Source organism: Antechinus flavipes, chromosome 4 (assembly GCF_016432865.1).
Source record: "Antechinus flavipes isolate AdamAnt ecotype Samford, QLD, Australia chromosome 4, AdamAnt_v2, whole genome shotgun sequence".
Classification (NCBI taxonomy): domain Eukaryota; kingdom Metazoa; phylum Chordata; class Mammalia; order Dasyuromorphia; family Dasyuridae; genus Antechinus; species Antechinus flavipes.
The window spans coordinates 429,638,905-429,657,329 of NC_067401.1; the positions used below are offsets into that span (position 1 = coordinate 429,638,905).

General features: G+C 37.6%; 1 protein-coding gene across 1 annotated transcript in view; it reads right to left on the minus strand.

The window, feature by feature from the left end:
* The window catches only part of MAEL (maelstrom spermatogenic transposon silencer), a 29,725-nt gene extending 11,830 nt beyond the window's left edge, over positions 1-17,895 (minus strand). Inside the window, exons 1-8 of the mRNA XM_051999033.1 lie at positions 17,654-17,895; positions 17,340-17,432; positions 16,460-16,568; positions 15,246-15,401; positions 12,231-12,272; positions 4,237-4,361; positions 3,576-3,630; positions 3,329-3,470 (exon numbers count right to left, since the gene is read on the minus strand). Of these exons, the coding sequence (XP_051854993.1) occupies positions 3,329-3,470; positions 3,576-3,630; positions 4,237-4,361; positions 12,231-12,272; positions 15,246-15,401; positions 16,460-16,568; positions 17,340-17,432; positions 17,654-17,785 (854 nt within the window). The 5' untranslated portion in view covers positions 17,786-17,895. The remainder of the gene's footprint in view (positions 1-3,328; positions 3,471-3,575; positions 3,631-4,236; positions 4,362-12,230; positions 12,273-15,245; positions 15,402-16,459; positions 16,569-17,339; positions 17,433-17,653) is intronic.
* Between the last annotated feature and the right edge of the window lie 530 nt (positions 17,896-18,425).

An 18,425-nucleotide genomic window follows, 5' to 3' on the forward strand; every position in this document is an offset into this window, starting at 1 on the left:
TTGTTTGTTCCTCCTCAAACTCAGCAGTCCATGGTTTCCCCTAAATCTGTTGATTTCACAATTTCTCTCTTGTCTAGGCTCTCATCTTCATAAACTTAGGGTTCTCTTTGCTTCTTTCACTTCTTATCCCCCTTTACTACATTCTACAAATTCTATCTCTGCAATCTCTCTTGTATATACTCAAATCTCTAATCCCACTACCATGCTGCCTAGATTATTTCAAAATCACCTAAGAGATTTTTCTACTCATTCACTTCTGCTTCCATTACTTTCTCCATTCCAGCTTCAGAAAAATCTCTTCTGCTTCTAATCATAGTACCAGTCCAGGCTGGGACATCTTTCCAGTGGCTTGTTATTACTTCCCACTTTTTAGAATTTAAACCTCTCTGCTTGGAATTCAAGGCTCTTCAACAACCTCATACTTTTTTTCATCTCATTTTACTGCCCTTTATGGTCCAGTCAAACTGAGCAACACTGGCGAAACCTACTTATGATTGTTCTACCTCCATACCTTTGCTCAAGCTGTACGCTATATGCTCCCTCTTCATCTAATGTCATTTGCCTACCCATTCCTTACAGTTTAACTCAAAGGCTGTCAGAAAGCTACCTTTGAACTCTCAGGGAATGACCTTTCCTTCAGATCTCACATTAACAGTGGTTTAAAAAAAGACCCTCTAAAGTAAGCTGGTATTTCAACTCCTTGAAGACGGCGATTACATCTTACCCAAAATGTATAAATTCCCCAGAGCATTACTTAAAATATACAACAAGCATTTAATAATCTATAGCTAATAATCATGCTGCAATACAATTTTATATACAGTAGAATCTAGTTTCACACTTAATGTCATAACTTGAAAGTATTAATATTAAATAATTCCCTCTCTAGTAAGATTTTGCAAGAGTCATATCCAGGTTTTCATAGCATCTTAAAGTAACATGTTAGGAACATGTGCAGACTACCTTTTCTTGTAAAGAAGCTATACAGCTCAATGATTCACTGTCAAATATCAGAAAAGGAGTCAATACAGGTGAGAAGAGGGAGATTTTGGGAAACAGGTAGATTAAAATCCAGGGTCAGGTTTGCGTATCAAAATATAAAGCTTTGCTCAATATCTGTGTTAAAGATTGGAAAACTCAGATGATAAATGAAGTTTTCTCAATTATTTAAAAGGCTGTCACATGCAAGAAATCAGCCTTGTTTTGCCCATCAGAAGTTTCTTAAAAACAGAAATTTTCTGATGAGCAAGAAGATTTCGGAAAAACTAAGAAAGAATTATATTAATTGATGCTGAGTGAAATGAGCAGAATCAAGAAAACATTGCACATATTAACAGCAACACTGTACAATGATCAACTATGACAGCCTTAGCTCTTTTCAGCAATACAATGATCCAAGATAATTCCAAGGAACTCATGATGAAAATTGCTGATCATATTCAGAGAAAGTACTAAAAAGTTTAAATGTAGATGGAAATATACAATTTTCATTTCCCCCTTGTATTGTGGTTTTCCTCTTTTGAGTCTTTTTTCACAATTGGACTAATGTGGAAATGTTTAATATGAGTGAGTGTGCTTGTGATCTTGGGGAGAGGGGAGGAAAAGAAGAGATGGAGAAAAATCAGGAGTTCAAAATCTCACAAAGATAAGTGTGAAAAAGTACATTTACATGGAATTGGGGGAAAAATAAGATACCATTAAGTTAAAAAAAAGAGAGAGAGAAAGAATATGGATTTTCACACATTCTGTGTTTGTATCCCTATTATTTAGCACAGTGACTGGACATGCACAAAGCACTTAAATACTCAATTTGCTAACTTAAAAAAACAGAACTAGAAGCAAAAGATAAAAACTTCAAAAAAAAAAAAGGCAAAAGAAACTCTCCTTAAAAATGACAGCTATCCCCAAAGTGGAATGAGCTGACCCCTGACTGAAAGGTCCCAGAAAAGGTTTGGCCTTTGGCCATCCTTGGACATTTGCCAGGATGTTGTACACAGAAGATTCTGATTCAGGTACTGACTTGTTCTGAGGTCTCATCTAATACAGACTGTGTAATTATAAAGAAGATGAGAAATTAAATTCCTCGACATAGCCTCTAATTTATTCTCCCCACCATTGCTAGCTACTCTGATGGACAAACACAGGAAACTTTACTGACAAATTCATTCGGAACCAAGTTTAGACGTATCCCAGACTTCTGGCTCTCAATCAAAAGCTTAACTGTCAATAAAGTAACCTAGCCCAAGGGCAACCTTGGCAGAAAGCAGTAAGAAGAATGATAAATTGATTTTAAAAATTGAATATTTTGTTTTAAAAATAGCTTGATTGTTATTTACTGCAAGTTCACTTAAATAGATAAGAATGTTTCTGTTCTCATCTAACTCGACTTCAAGAAACAACTCTACCAAATTTTTCTACAGATAAAAAGCATTTGGGCAAACATAGTTAATACTGGTATGCATTCAGAATCTATCAAGTCTAAGGATCTAAAATATGTTGGTATTATAAGTCCTATGTATTTGTACTTCCTAAATGAACTACATATTCTCTGAGAGCCAGGAAACTCAGTCCTAAAACATCAGTGCACAGTATTATAAACTACCTTCCATTCCACACTCAAGTCTCTACCATGGTGGCTAACACAGACAAGTTTTCCATGCCCAAACTCATGACCAGAGTGTCTGGACACTAACAGCTTTCCTTCTAAGGAGGCCCTTAGGAGAGACTCCTCTGCTCCTCAAGGAACACTCCAGCACAAAGGCAACTCCATCACTGCATTTCAGAGCAAGGAACAGGCAAAAGCAAGGCTCGGCATTGGCTAGGCTACAACCAGGGAAGGGAGTGCCTCAAACTGGACATCAAAGGTATTTAATGAAGACCTATCTTTACTGTAAAATGTTAGCTCTCCAAGGCACATAACTATGATATGTCAAACAGTATGTTTACAGTAAAGACAAAACCTCTGGTAGGCAGTAAGATAGAGATGGGAGGGAAAGTTGGGGCAATTTTAAAATGCAAATAATTTACTTCTCGAAGTAAAGGGTGAACTCATCACAAAGAAAGGGTGAACTCATCACAAATGGCTTCTTTATCCTGACCCTGCTCATTTCTGCTAAAGCTGGAATAACCAAATGCAATAAGGTATTGGTACTTGCTTTTAAAATATTACTTAAAATACACATAAATAGGAGCAGCTGGATGATTCAGTTGACAGAACACCCATCCTAGAGTCAGGAGGACCCAAGTTCAAATCTGTCTTCAGACACATAACACTTCCTAGCTGTGAGACCCTGGGCAAGTCACTTGAACCCCAATTACCCCTAAATACCTTGTGTTGCTGGAATAATCCCACATGGACACATCCAGGAGGCTCCGTACCCAAGTCTTTGATGGCTCTTTATGAAGTTTTTGTTGGTAGATTCCCACCACAAGGTCCTCTACAGTGAGGAGTTCTAGCTCTTGCCTGGTTTCTTTTATCAAAAGACAAGAGGAGAGTCATTTTTAGGTATTTCAAAAATATACATGAAAGAGTAAAAACATAAAAGTGTGCTGATAAGAATTTTATTTTTCCTCACCCAATTTCTTTGCCATATGCTTCAAGCACCAGTTAACTCTGTACCTATCATCAGACTGAAGGAAAAAAAAAGTTTTACTCTCTATCCAGTCTGTCCATGTTCCCCAAATACGGTTTTTAAATAAATACTCCCCTTAAATGCAAAACGATTTTGAAGGGTTCTTTCCAACTCAAATAACTACCTGGACAGAGAAGCATCTTATGTTACAACAGAAGAGATATGACTGAGAAGACAGACAACTACATTAAAAATATGAGTAAAAACAAAGGTGCAAATATGAGGGAATGGTTATAAGGACAATGGTATAATATCTTTTTCTTCTGAGATTTGTTTAGTGAAAATATAATATTATTTGAAAGCTAGAGTGTAGAGTATAAAATTCCTTCATCATGTTATGAAGGATGATAGTATACTTAACATCTCTAAAAAAGACCTAATCGATTTTCTTGAAAAAAAAAAATCATTCCGAATTGAATGACCTCTTAGAAATTACAGAAGCAACAACTCTAAAACAGCTCTAAGATTCTCCCCAAAGATTACAGAAATTTCAAAGAAAAGATTTAATTCCCAACTCTATGGAAAACAATTTGGAATGACTACAATCTAACAATCACCAATAGTACCCAAATTGTCCCATAGATACTATGTCCTTAAGAGTTACCTTGCAGTACACAGGTGGCCAGTTGCTTTGGTTTGGAGAAATAAATCGATAAAGATTTTGTAGCACTGCAGCATAGTCATCTCCTGAGTGAAAGTTAGAAATGGGAATCTTGTGACTGGCATCACCTGGTAGAAAAAGAGTGAAGAGATAAAGAAGATAAACTTGTCAGAATTAAATGATAAAAGTATTACATAAGTATCAAAAGTATCTTAAAAGGCTGGAGATACTAATGATCATCATTGTTAATTTTTTTAAAATTAGGAGTGGGAAACCCTTTTCTGCCAAGGGCCATTTGGATGATATTCACAGGCCATACAAAATTATCAAATTATAACTCAAGCCGTGAGAGGTTGTCACACCTAGCTTTCAGCTCGTCACTGCAGTTGTCTTAGCAAATACTTTGTGGGCTTTGTACAGCCTGCTGGCAGGATGTTCCCCATCCTTGCTTTAAAGGATCATGTGGATAAGAAAGTAATGAAAAAGGTTCTCCAGAACCTGGAGTGAAAATACACTCTATCACGATCTCCATTTGCCGATTTACAAAACTAATCATTGTTAAAGCTGGATACCTACCCACTTTCAATCCTGGAACAACTATGGTAACCACCCCCATGTGTGCCAAAGTTGGATTAATGACTTTAGTCCTCTGAAAAACCTTCATTCTCAGAGGATATGTGGACTGTTCCAGACCACATGGAGCTTTCCTTTCTCCAAACACCTATTGAACATGATTATATTAAGGATCCTAACTTGGTGTTTAATTTTTGTTTCTTTCATGTATGCCAGGACTCTTCTTCTATGCTATACTATCAGTGGTAGCAGAAACCATGCCATACTTCTTTTGCCATTTCCAAACCATCACACAGGGCTGGGTAAATGATAGTCACTGAGTAAGTATTTGGCTTAGATAAGAGGTTTACTAAAGGTCAAAACTAAAAGGAATAAAATGTTATAAATTAAAATCCCCACCCTTCATAGAATCTATAATTCATCTGGCCCAATTTTCTTTCTCCAACACTGATACCAAGATTCACTATGGGTAGAACTTGTTATAGTTTATGTCAACAACTTTAAAAGGTTTGAGATGTCTCTATTTTTTCCTTCTTATGCTCAATCATCCACAAATTTAAATGCTCCTATAAACTATTCTTATTTTTAGCTAATAGTACATATTAGAAGCAAGGAGTTGAATGTGGTATCCATTTTGCCAACTATTTCTCACTCAATTGTTTCAAGGTGTGTTGTTTAATTATATTATTGTGGAAGTCAATGACTTGGTAATGCTTTAGTAAGACTTACACTATTCCATTATTCTCTTAGCATTCTTTTTTTTTTTTTTTTTTTGAGCAGGACAGCCTTCTATATCCTTGATTATTTTACCTAAATATGTTTTTGTTTCTGTTCAACATTTTATAAAATTTCACAACCTTAGAGTGTCAGTATTTAGCAAAGATGAATTTAAATCATAAATTACTAGAAACCTCTTTATAATTTTACAAACCTATTATCAAGATCAGAAGCTGAAAGTATCTAAGTCAGTTAAATATACTCCCATTTTATTAACTTATTCATCTCAAGATATCTTATAATATGTAAAATAAAAGCATTTTCAAGAACTTCCTTAAGATTTATATTCGCTTCAAATCATAGGAAACTCTCCTCATACAAAAGATGGGATAAGAGGGAAATGAGGGAGACCTAATATTTAATTTACATCTCTTTGGTGTACTTTAGAACAGATATTTCAAACTGGAGATCCTCTCAGCAAAACTTCCCAGATTAAAATATAATGTTTGTTTAATAAAATAAAAAAATAAAAGTGTTAATTTGTGATTTTCCTACTTTAATAAAAGGCCCACATGGTTCTGATTTCCAGTCAGGCGCCGCTACTTTATAGAATTAAGTCATTTAGTTTGGCAACATATATCCAAGCAAACTGTTTTCTTTATTAAGTGCTTGAAACAGAAAAAACAAACAAAACCCACCAAAAAACCTTGTTTCAACCAGAGGTTGAAGTTTACTTCTTGAGTTTAATTTGAAAAATTCTTTAATTAGCCATAACTCCAAAGGTACCAAATTTTAAACATCTTAGGTTCCTCCCCCCAGGCTCTCAGAAATGAAACAGAATTAAAACAATTCAATTAAACACAATATTTATTAAGAACATATTATGTTCAAGGCAATAGATTAGATATTAATATACAATCAGAATTTTAAAAGTCCCTGCCCTTAAGGACCTTACATCCTATAAAAGGAATATAATGCATACAGAGATCAATAAATTACATGTAATCTGAAGCAGAAAAGTACACTAATAACTAAAGAGATCAGAGGACATTTTACAGAGATGGTCATATCTGAGGCAAATCCTCAGAAGAATTCAGAGAACAAGTGAAGAGGAGAAGAATTCATTCCAGTCAAGGAGGATAATTGTGAAAATTCAGTCAGATAGAATGTCAATTTATAGAACAGAAAGTAACTCAGTTGAGAGTTCATTCACAAAGGAGAGAAATCTGAGAAAACTAGAAAGTTGGACTGGAGCTTGAATGTGAAGGGCCATAAATGCCAAGCTAAGAATTTTGTAGTTTATTCTACAGGCAAAAAGGAAGCCATGGAAGGCTTTTGAGCAGATTATTTAAATGAGTGAGAAATAACATGGCACAATAGAAAGAACCTGGAATCAAGATGACCTGAATTCACTTACTAGTTGTGTGACACTGGATAAGTCACTTAACACTGTTTGCCTCCGTTTCCTCATTTGTAAAATGAGCTGGAGGAGGAATTGGCAAGCCACTCTAGTACTTTGTCAAGAAAACCCTAAATGGAGTCATGAAGATTTGAACATGATTGAAAAAATGGTCAGTCCCATGCCTTAGGAAGATAATTGTAGCTGTCAGATTTGCCCAGTTCCATAAGTCTTTTCAAGTGAAAGACTTCATATTTATATTGTTAAATTTCATCTTATTAGATTTGTCCTGATTTTTCTAGCCTGTTGAAATCTCTTTTGGATCCTCACCTGCTACCCAACATGTTAGTTACTTGTTTTCTACCACTTTCCTAAGCATATCATCTGCATGCCTTTGTCCTGATGACATATAAACGCTGATCAGCACAGGATCAAGGTCCCTGAGGTACTGGGACTTCCCTACCGAGTGACAAAACTCTTTAGGGATGGGGAGCAGGGGTTCTGGTCATTTGGCATAATAATCATGGAGAAATTTCAGAAACCCATGATCGGGTTTTGAAGTCACTTTTTTCACTTCATTTTTTGTTCTTCCTTCACAGTCTAATGATTAACGATACTTGACAGGAAAAACAAAAAGCAAATTAAGAGCCAACTCCTTCTGTTCTCTCTCATCCATTAGAGGCTCCCCCTTCTACTGGGCAGTTCTAGTCTTTTTCTGATCCTGAAAAATCCAAGAATGCCAGATCTCCTTGCCAACCTCAGTTCATTCTGAGCATTAACATTTCTTCTGACATTTTTCTTACAGGACCAAGCTATGCTTTTACAAAAATCCATCATTTACTTGCTCCTATTGTCTGAAAACGTTTTCTAAAAATATGTTAGTGAGTGAAATTCTCATGCTTTCATAACTGTGCTTTAAAAACTTCCAATTCCCACAATGTCTTCTAAATTTCATTTTTAAGAGTTTCCCAGACCATCTGGACTACCTGTGTGATTCCTGAACCCTCTGAGATCTATGTTCTCCAAAAACTTACAGATGCATTACAAAGAAGGAATGGCCAACATGGTCCTCAAATCTCTTATTTCTACAGTCATCCTGTATGTGGCCACTGGATCCAGATGACTTTGGAGGGGAAAGTGAGGCAGGTTACCTGGCACAGCTCTCCCTCACTTCAATCCAATTCACTGGCATGTCATGGCATCCCCTCCCTGATGTCGTGGTCCTCTTGGAGGACAAAGGACAAACAACAACTAAATCAATGAGTTCCTCCTTCTCAGACTTGGCTGGCTGGTTCCCATTTCTTCAAGGTTATTCTTTCTTACCTTAACTCTTTCCCAAAGCATTCCCATCTCCTTGCTACCCTCATTGCTGATGTCTTTCCTTTGAGATTCCCTGCCATCTACTCTGTATGTATCTACATATTTATGTTGTTTCTCCTCTGTACATCAAGGAGACATTGTCCTTGGGGACAGAAACACCATATTTGTATCCCTTTATTTGGCACAACAGCTGGCATATAGTAAATAATTAACATCAAAAGTGAATTTGATTTTTTGTTGTTTTTAAAGTTTTGCTCAGTTTTTGAGAATCTGTGAAAAAACTTAAGTGATCAGAATTAGGTCAGCTGCTTCACCTTTGGAAAAGATGAAATTAAAGCAAACCAGTAAAGTCTTAGCTACTCCATTTTTCTGACAAAGACACAGAGAAAGACAGACACACACACACAGAAAGAGAGAGAGGCAGAGAGAGGCAGAGAGAGAGATAGAGGCAGAGAGAGAGAGAGAGAGAGACAGAGACAGAGACAGAGACACAGACAGACAAAGAGACCGAGAGAGAGGCAGAGAGACAGAAAGAGAGCTCTAGCAGTTTTCTGGGCAACTGAAGCTTTCCATTCCTACTACACAAGCGAGCTCACCAAGAATTTACTCATTACTTTCTCAATTTTCTCTTCTATTCAAGTGGCTTGCTGTCCACCATAATGATATTACTACTTCTACCTCAATTAATCTTCACCAACTTTCCCATGATTCCTAGTATACTAGCCAATTTAGCTCTCCTTTACTTATCCTATTTCTTAATTCAGTGCCTCCTTCCTCCTAAAGCCACACTCCAATCATGAGGTCTTTCCCATCACATTACACTAATGGAGACAAACCTACTTCTTCTGCATAAGGATCCTCAGTTCATTTTGCTTGTCATTTACAGACACACAAATACATAAAGAATGTATAAGGTTGAGCCAATGGATTTCATCACTGATTCTTTCCTTGGATTTTTTCTCCTTATCTCAGGTTATTTTTGCTGTTACTCTTCCTAATTACAGCTACTTTCTAAGATTCTGGCTTTGTAGATACCTATAAATGGTTTTTCCTTTGTCTTTCTCACTCAAGTCATATCATCATTTCTTGAAAATAAGCAACTATTTCTGTCTCAAAACCTTTAATTCTGTCCTTGGGCATGAACCTTCTATCCAATTTCAATGACTTGACAATAGAAATTCAAGCAAAAATAAATGAAGTGACAAATTATGTGATCAAAGTAAGAGGAGAAAAATCTGCATTGGGAAAAAATGAAAGGGAGTCTAATTTATAACTTTTAAATTTACTGATTAAATACAAAGCAAATTCAAAGTAACTATGACAGAAATTAAGGAAGAACAGCCAAATATCTCCCCCAGAAGGCTAGGTTGAAAAAGCAAAATAAAAAATAAAACTAGTATTCAAATTCATTTATAGATTTAAAGCAGGATCAAAATAATCATGGACTATTTTATATTATTAGATGAAGCTATGCTTACTAACATTCAAATAAATAGAAGTGTGAAGAGAGAATAATACTGGAAGAATCAGAGAAAGAATTAATGAAAGGAGGGTATTATAAACCATTATTTAAGATTTCTTACCAAATTAAATGTGAACAGAATAACAAAAAAAAAATGCTGAAATAGGACAATATATTTATTACTAGTTTACTGAGACAATAGGAGTCTGGTCATAAGCTCCCTTTAGTACTCTATTCCATAATCCTGCTTTAACAACCCCTATACCTCCACTCTCTCCTTATTCAAAAAAAAGGAGATAAACCAGAAACCTGTGGTTATATTCTGTGACATTTGGAATGCTAACAGCCAAATCCCTTCCCCTACAACTAGGCAAGAAAGTGACACTAAAGTTGAGGGGGGCAAAACCCCTTAAGTGACCAAATGAAAACTTCTTGGGACCCTCAGGTGGCAACTCAAACCCAGTAGGAAAAATGTACCTAGTAGGAATATCATGACTGAAACAAAGCATAGTCTATCAAAAATTAAATCAGACAAAGACAAAACAGATGAATTTTGTGTTTAAAATATCTCTCAGCCTCCAGAACCTCAGTATAAGGCGCTCAAAATCAGAAGGGATTTTGGAGATGACTAAGCCTTTCATTTGAGAGAGGTGAAGCCACTTCCCACAGGTCTCAGAGACAGAGAAGAGCTGAGCTCCAAAGTCATGGCTCTCTCCACTGACCTGCACTTGCTTGTGAGATCAGACCTTACCTGACATACAATCCCAAGTCAAGCCTAAGCTTAAGTTCCATCTTCACCTACAGAACACAGTGTGTAGAGCCTTGTGACAGCTACTTTGCTTGTTTCTAAGGCGATTTACAAGAGAAACCTATGTTCCAGATGAATGCGAATATCAGACATAAAAGGCATATATACAAGCTTGACAATTTAAAAAATGCATCAATAGAAAATTTCATATTTGTATTTGGACTGCTTTCTAATGACCAAATTAAAACAATTGGTAAGTAGGCCAATATTTGGATGTATTTAATGCTAAATAAGACCATCAATTAATTCCATAAGTTATCTAGAACTAAACCTTAACCCATGCACAGATACTATGAAATATGTGATTTTCTATTTAATGATATAAAAGTGCAGTTACTACTTATTTATCTTAAACTAACCTTAAGCCCTACATAAAATCAATAAAGGACAGGAAGCTATATTAATAGACAACTTTACAGATATTCTTTGGATGCATTATATAGTTTTCCATAAAAGCATGCAGACATCACAAAGCTGATTCATATGAATTTTAAGTACAAAGAAAGGCCAGTTGACACTGTAGCACGTGGCAGGTCTATATACAAGTTATCAAAATATAATAGTATATAGTTGCATGAGTCATACCAAATTTTATTTTTTAACTTAACATGGTAAATTACCTATGGAAATTTGAGATAACCACCGAAATAGGTATTAGAGGAAGCAAGATAATAAATTAACAAGGCTGTTCATCCAATATATTTTAAACTATTGATTTAGCATTCAAAAGGCTAAATACTGTCTTCAGAACATTAAAAATTGCTCCTCCTGAATAAGATATTTAATGATAGTGTAGTTGTAGATTTTAGCTTTTCAAAAACAGAATTTTTAAGTTTCTTCTCTTTCAACAAGACAATTTTAAACTCTGAATATAAAACCTAGTTAATCTGAAAATAGACTACAAAAGAAATAAAAGAGTTTAATATAACTGATTTTATTTTTTTTAAATCTAAACAGTAGGGTAAGACTACAAAAGAAATAAAAGAGTTTAATATAACTGATTTTATTTTTTTTTAATCTAAACAGTAGGGTAAGGAAATGTCTAAATTCTTTTAGCATTCTTTTTCCTCAAAAAAAAAAAAAAAAAACCCAAACAACTCATCTAAGTCTAACAAACCACTTAATTACTTATGTCACCAGGCACTATTTCCATCCTTCATTTTCAAAAAAATAATTATAGACTAATTTCACTTCTAACAACTCCCCCCACCTCCCCCACCTCCTTCCTGGCAAAGATTCTTTTAAAGACTATATACTTTTTAAATTATAAACATGGATTTTTAAAATTGCTACTATCTTCCTTCATGTAAGCACTAGTTTTGCTTTTTTCTTACTTTCTCCAGAAAGTCCTGCCCACTGCCCCGAGTTTGAAAGTTTAAGACTTCTTCACAATACTTTACTTACATGCTTGGCCACAAAGATAAGAATTGATCTTTTTAGGCCTAAAGGATGAATATAGAGATGATGCAGCTCTCAATTAATCACACAGCCTATTTTACTTTAATATTCCCCCGAAGCAAAATGCATCAACAATCTACTTTGTCTATTCATTACAACCCTACAACAATAAATCCCAGTTCTTTTTCAACTTGCAGTTCCAGTGAAATTTCCAATGATGAAAAAACCAGATTTACTCAAACTCAAGTCTTCCAGAGCTAACACATCAGAAGAATTCCAACATTCAGTTCCCACATTCCATCCCAATCCCTTATACTCACTTGCAGCCTGACAATGAAACCGGAAGCCTCTTGGTACCTCACCTACAATAAACCAGAGAGACAAAGCATTTGATCAACAGAAGATGACATCTTGAAAATGAAATGGACACGCTATAGGGATGTTGCAAATAACTAAATTATAATGTGATATTAAAACTGGGGAATCTTCATTATTATACCCATTAAAAAATCTCTACTTTCATAGTCTAACAAGATTCAGTTATATAGGATATAAGACCTTTTTACTTTAGTATGTGGTCTAATGTTACATTTTTAAGAAAATAGCCACAGGCAAGGAACTAGAAATTGAGTGGATACCTATCAACTGAGGAATGACTGAGTAAGTAAATAATATTTCATTATCTTCACATGTCATAACTGAACAGTTATGACATGTGAAGATAATGAAATATTATTGTTTTATGAGAAATGATGAGCAGGCTGATTGCATAAAAGCCTGGAAAGAATTACATGCACTGATGCTGAGTGAATTGAGCAGAACCAGGAAAACACTATACACAGTAACAAGGTTATGTGATGATCAACTATGTTGGACTTAGCAAACACAATGAATCAAGACAATTCCAATAGATTGGGACAGAAAACGTCATCTGTATCCAGAGAGAACTATGAAGCCTGAATTCAGATTGAAGGATACTATTTTCACCTTTTTGAGGGTTTGCTTTTTATTTCTTCTGATTTTTTCCTTTTGTTCTAATTTTTCTTTCCCAATATGAATGGAAATATGTTTAAAATGACTGTCCAAGTACAATTTCTATCAGATTGCTGGTTGTCTTGGGGAGGGGGAAGGGAGAGCAAAAACATTTGGAACTCAAAAATCTTACAAAAAATGAGCGTTGAAAACTATCTTTACATGTAATTGGAAAAACAAAATATTATTGAGAAAAATGTTTTTAAAAAGAAAAGAATTACAGGGTAATCTTTTGAGAGGGAAAAAGAAGGTAGCCCACCAAATAACAGTTAAACTCTAGTTTAAGCTTAAGCTCCACCAATTAAGCCTGAGAACAGGTCTCAATTTCTTCAGGTTCTAAAACAAAGCTTACTAAACTCACTTAAATGCCACGTCTATCCTCTACTCTTCAGGGTTAAGAAGGGCAAATCATCTTTCTTTCGCATGTTGGCCCTTAGAAGTCTTAAGAGAGTCATCATGAAGACTAGAGAGGAAAACTGGGCTTCAGTTATTTGTGCATACACACATTTCTACCCCATGTTTTTCTTGTTTTACTTCTCTTTTTTGTCCTAGTGCTTTCAAACAACCCCATTTCCTTAAGTGTTTCTCTTCAGATGCTCTGCCTCATTCATCCATTTTTCCACCACAACTAGTTAAGTAGATGGCAGAGGCAGCAGGAACAACAGCAAAAGAAGGGGCATGAGACCAACAGAGAGAGGACACAAAAAAGCCTTCCAGACAAGGCCCCAAGGATGGCATAGATATCAGGGCAGTGTAGCCAAAAGCAGTAGCAATTGTCAGGCAGTTATTGTCTACTCTGCAGCTCAAATCTGAAGCTATCCCTGGGCAAATCCCCCTGCAGATGTACTACCCAGAGGCCCAGGCGTGAACATCTAAATTCCAATTCCTAACCATTTTCTGTCAACTACTATCAAACTTAAAAAAAAAAAAGTTTTCAAAAAACATTTTTAAATCAAAAATTTAAAAAAATTTCATACTTTTTAAGGCAATGAGAATGTAAAGGTTTGTCAACTTTACCTTTCTATCAAGAAAGCAAGTCCTGGCTCAATTTCACAAGTATTTACTAAATATCTACTCTATACATGCCACTGGGCTACCTATGGAAGCAAAGTGGAAGCAAAGAAAATGAAAAATAAGCCTGGATCTCATTCTGCTAGAAGTCATAATATGTGAACAGGCAAGTCAAGAAAATTTGAAAATTGAAAGCATTCATTACTAAAGGGGTTAGAAAACCCCTCCTTTGAAATCAGTATCTGAGTTGAGACTTGAAAAGCTAAACATTCTAAGAGGCAGAGAGGAAAAGTTAATTTAAGTGTAGGACACAGTCTGTGCAAAGACTTGGTAAGGAGGAGTTACCTGGTAGTAAAAGAAGTTAATTTAAGAACCAAGATAATGAAAAGGAAGGATGTAAAATAAATCTGGACATGGCCAGGTTCTAATACCCTTAAATCCCAAACTGAAAAATGTTTTTTTCTCCTTAGAGGCAGAATCTCAGGGTTGAAAGATATCTCCAAGGCTTATAACATGTTTATTTAAACCAATACTTGAATTAGAAACTATTTTACAAAATACCCAAGATGACCAGATTGTATTTCAAGGCAATAGGGAGCCACTTAAAATTCTCAAGCAAGGTAACATGGTCAAATAGATGTATGAATTAGCTAATTTTGGTAGCCACGAGAAGGAGGGTGTGTGTGAGAGGCCAAAATGTCATTAACAAAAGGGAGAAAAGGAACTAATACACAGTAATAGTCTTACAAGCTGCAGACCTTTCTGGCCCTTGGATTTAATAACAAAATGATAGTCAGCCTGGAAGAAAATTTCAACTCAAAACGATTTGAGAACTGGCTGTGAGGTAGTGCAAAAGCAATGTGCTTTTCAGTGAATTTCTCCTCAATTTGGATGAGAAAGGGAAAAGTCATAGATGACAATAAATTTGAGATTTCAGCATCAAGTGAAAAGTTTTCTTTTTTAAAAAATGGGAGTGATCCTGAAATGTTTGTAGGCAGCAAAAGACCTATTACATAAGGAAGAACTGAGGATAAGAAGGGATTATCAGAGGGGCAAGATCTGGAATCAAATAGATATGCTGACCTTGGCAAAGAGAAAGTCGAATTTCCTAATCATCACAATCAGGATAAAGCAAAAACACACACAAACACACACACACACACACACACACACACACACACACGCCACACCCATCTGATTGTACCACATTTCAAAGGACTGTTATCTGAATCTAAACAAACAAGTTTAAGATGGCCTAACTCCTTTCCTACCTATTCCATACAGTTACTCACCAGGATCTATGAATCGGTGAAATTCAGCCACAATTCCTTCCTGAAGTGAATATTTGATACAGCCAATTTCACAAGGGAGGAAACGCTGTTCACAATGAGGAGGTAGCTCTCCATGGCTAAAAATGTTCAAAAAGTAAAAAAAACTGCCAAGCACAGCTGAAAGAATAATACAGGAGTTAAAAAGTTAAAATACTTCCCTCAAGTATGCCCTTTTCTCCAAAGCTACCACTTCAAGTCTTGATTCAAGTACTGCACACCTCTCTTTTTCCTTTTATTTTCCTTTACTTCTAACAACTAACTGAAAATCTCCTGTTCTGGAGATAACAGTAATTCAACTGGAAAACCAGTTAGACATGTTAAAAGGATTCAAATTTACACAAGTTAAACTCATAAAAATGCCTGAAACTTGTTTTTGAAAGACGCAACTATTTCTCAGCAGTCTAAAACCTCTACAAAGTTGTAATCTACATTCAGTGACTGAGAAGAAATTTGTCATGAAAACAGTCTAATCAGGCTAGAACTAGTATTGTGTAACCACCAAAGAGTAACTAGAGTAAAAAGCTTTTGAGGCCAGATGATGTTTTATGCAGAGCTCTCAATCTCTCACCTAAAGCACTTCATGTATATTTTCTTTTGGGTCTCACTTTATGAAGTTCAAGTATTATATAATCATTATTTCTGTTATACCTTTATTACTACATTGACTCCACCTCTATTCAAGTACTATTTCTGAAATACCCCAATTGTGTTCTGGATGGAAACGGGAAGTGAAAAAAGGGACACCCTTGGGTGTCAGCAGTCCAGAGTCCAAATCCTGGTCGGCTTCTCTAAAATCTGTGTGACTTTTGGACAAAATGCTTAATCTCTCTGGGCCTCCATCATCCTCAAAATGAGAGATTGAACTAGTTAATTTCTAAGACCTCTTATAAATATAGCTATAAAACTGGCTATGCTATTTCCAGGATCCATCTCCACTTTTACAACTACATATATGGATTTAAACTACAAGTTTTTAACAGTCAGGGAGTTCTGAGTTCAAATGCAACATCAGACACTTAACTTGGCCCAGTCATTTAAACTCTGCCTTAATCCACTAAAGAAAAAAAAGGCAAAGCACCTTTTCAAAGTACTTCCAGAACATTTAAACTAATTTATCCACTGATTTAGATATCTTCTTTGGAAGAACCCAAAATATATTATTAGCTTAACTGTACCCTGATCACTCTTCAAAGACAGGCTTGATACATCTGGAAGTGAAACATTCTGAGTCTGTACAGCGGAAAGTTGGCTCATTGATGCAAGAAGTGTAGTGGGAACAGATTTCTAGGGTAAAGAGAGACAATTAATCAAATTAAAATGTATTCATACAGCTCCAGTGTACAACAAGCCCTGAAAATTAGGTGTAGTAATATTAAAAGCCTACTCAAAGCATCTCTAAAATCTGCTCTACTTTCTCTACATCTACAGCTATGGAACAATATTGAGTGCATTAACAGAGAAATAATTTGGTCTGCAGTTACCATTCTTTAAATTAACACTAAGAAATATAAGTAGAAATGTTACTTCTTAGGGATAGAAAGAAAACAGAAATAGAAATCAAAAAAAAAAATTCAAAAAACCGGAGCACAATTTTTACTTAGTATCATAAAAAAGTCTCCAACTGCAGGTTTATCCACTTAAGGACTATTTTCTCCCAAGGTTATATTATTCATTATCATTACACCTGCAATTATCCTCACCTTGCACTTAATCCCTAATTTAAAATAAAACAAATAGGTCCTAGTTTTAAGGGCCCATGCCTCAGAGTCCAATTTGTTTTTAAGGATCTGAGGGATCATCCTCAGCCCGGTCAAGCTCTTTCCCTTACCGACCCCGGAGAGTTTCTTAACTGCAGGTTCATCTTTAAAATGACCTCGCGTTAATGACCATCACAGACAAACACGAGCAATGAGGACGCGCTTGTTGATTTTTAAAACGAGAAATCTGGAGACCGTCCATGAAACGGCCGGGCTTTCCTCGAGGCAAAGCCCCCTGCCCGGCGCCTCTGCCACCCTTCTCCCCAACAGGGCGCTGCTCCTTTATTCCCAGTTTTACCTGCTTCCCAGGTGGCGAAGGCACCTTCCCCTGAGTTGCTTTCCACTCCCGAGCCATTTCTGCATATTTCTCCTTCTCCTCCTCCCGCAGGAGCTTGGGGGGACCGACCAGATGAGGCGGGGAGGGGGCGGGAGGGGAGAAGGGCAACAAAACGGACAATTACCCCAAACCAGCAAGCAAGCACGGCGGGCCTCCCCCTCCCCGGGCCGGCTAGGGTGAGGGGGGGGCGCGGCCGGCCCCTGCGCGCCCCGCCCGGGCTCAGAGCCCCCAACCCCCGCCCTCGGACCTCCCTCTGGCCCCGGCTGCCCCCTCACCCCCCAGTCGGAGGAGCAGAAGGGGATGGCGTCCGCCACGCGGGTGACGGGCAGGCCCCGGCGCCGCAGCTCCGGCATCTTCTCCAGCACGAAGAAGTAGTAAGCGTTCCGGCTGGCCCTGCGGTTCGGCATGGCAGGAGGGCGGGCGGGCGGTAAGGCGGGCGGCCAAGCAGGGCAGGAAGGCGGCGGACCAGCGCAGCCTCGAGCCAGCGACACCACGGGCCGCCAGGCGCCACTCCCGGGCTCCCGCCCTTAGTAACAGCAGAACGCCGGGCGGGACCGCCCCTTTCCGCCAATGGGAAGACAGCGGCGCGCAGTCCGCCTCGAAGGGTAGCGCGTGCGCCACGGAAGCCGTGCTCACGGGGGCCCGCCGCCCGAGGGCGGCGTTCCAATTGGCTACAAGAGAGGCGGGGCGGGGCGTGAGGGCTGGAAAAGACCGGCCCCCAGCCCCCTGGGCCGCACGTGGCCGAACAGCGCATTTTGTCCTCCGTCCGCGCTCCTGGCTGGCCCGGCACCCTTACAGTGATCTTCCCCGCCGAGCCTTCTGAAAGACGAACCGTGGGGCAGCCTCCTGTTCAGCAGCGCTGGCCCGCAGGTTCTGTTCCACGGCTGCCGGGCCCATCTTGGAACAAAGACCATAGTCTAATTAAATGACCGATCCTCGCCTAATAAAATGACCGATACTAACCTAATTAAATGACCGATCCTTCGGGACCGGACCTGCAGAGCACTGGAGCTGAAGAACCTAGCTGAGAGGGCAAGATTTTGCCGA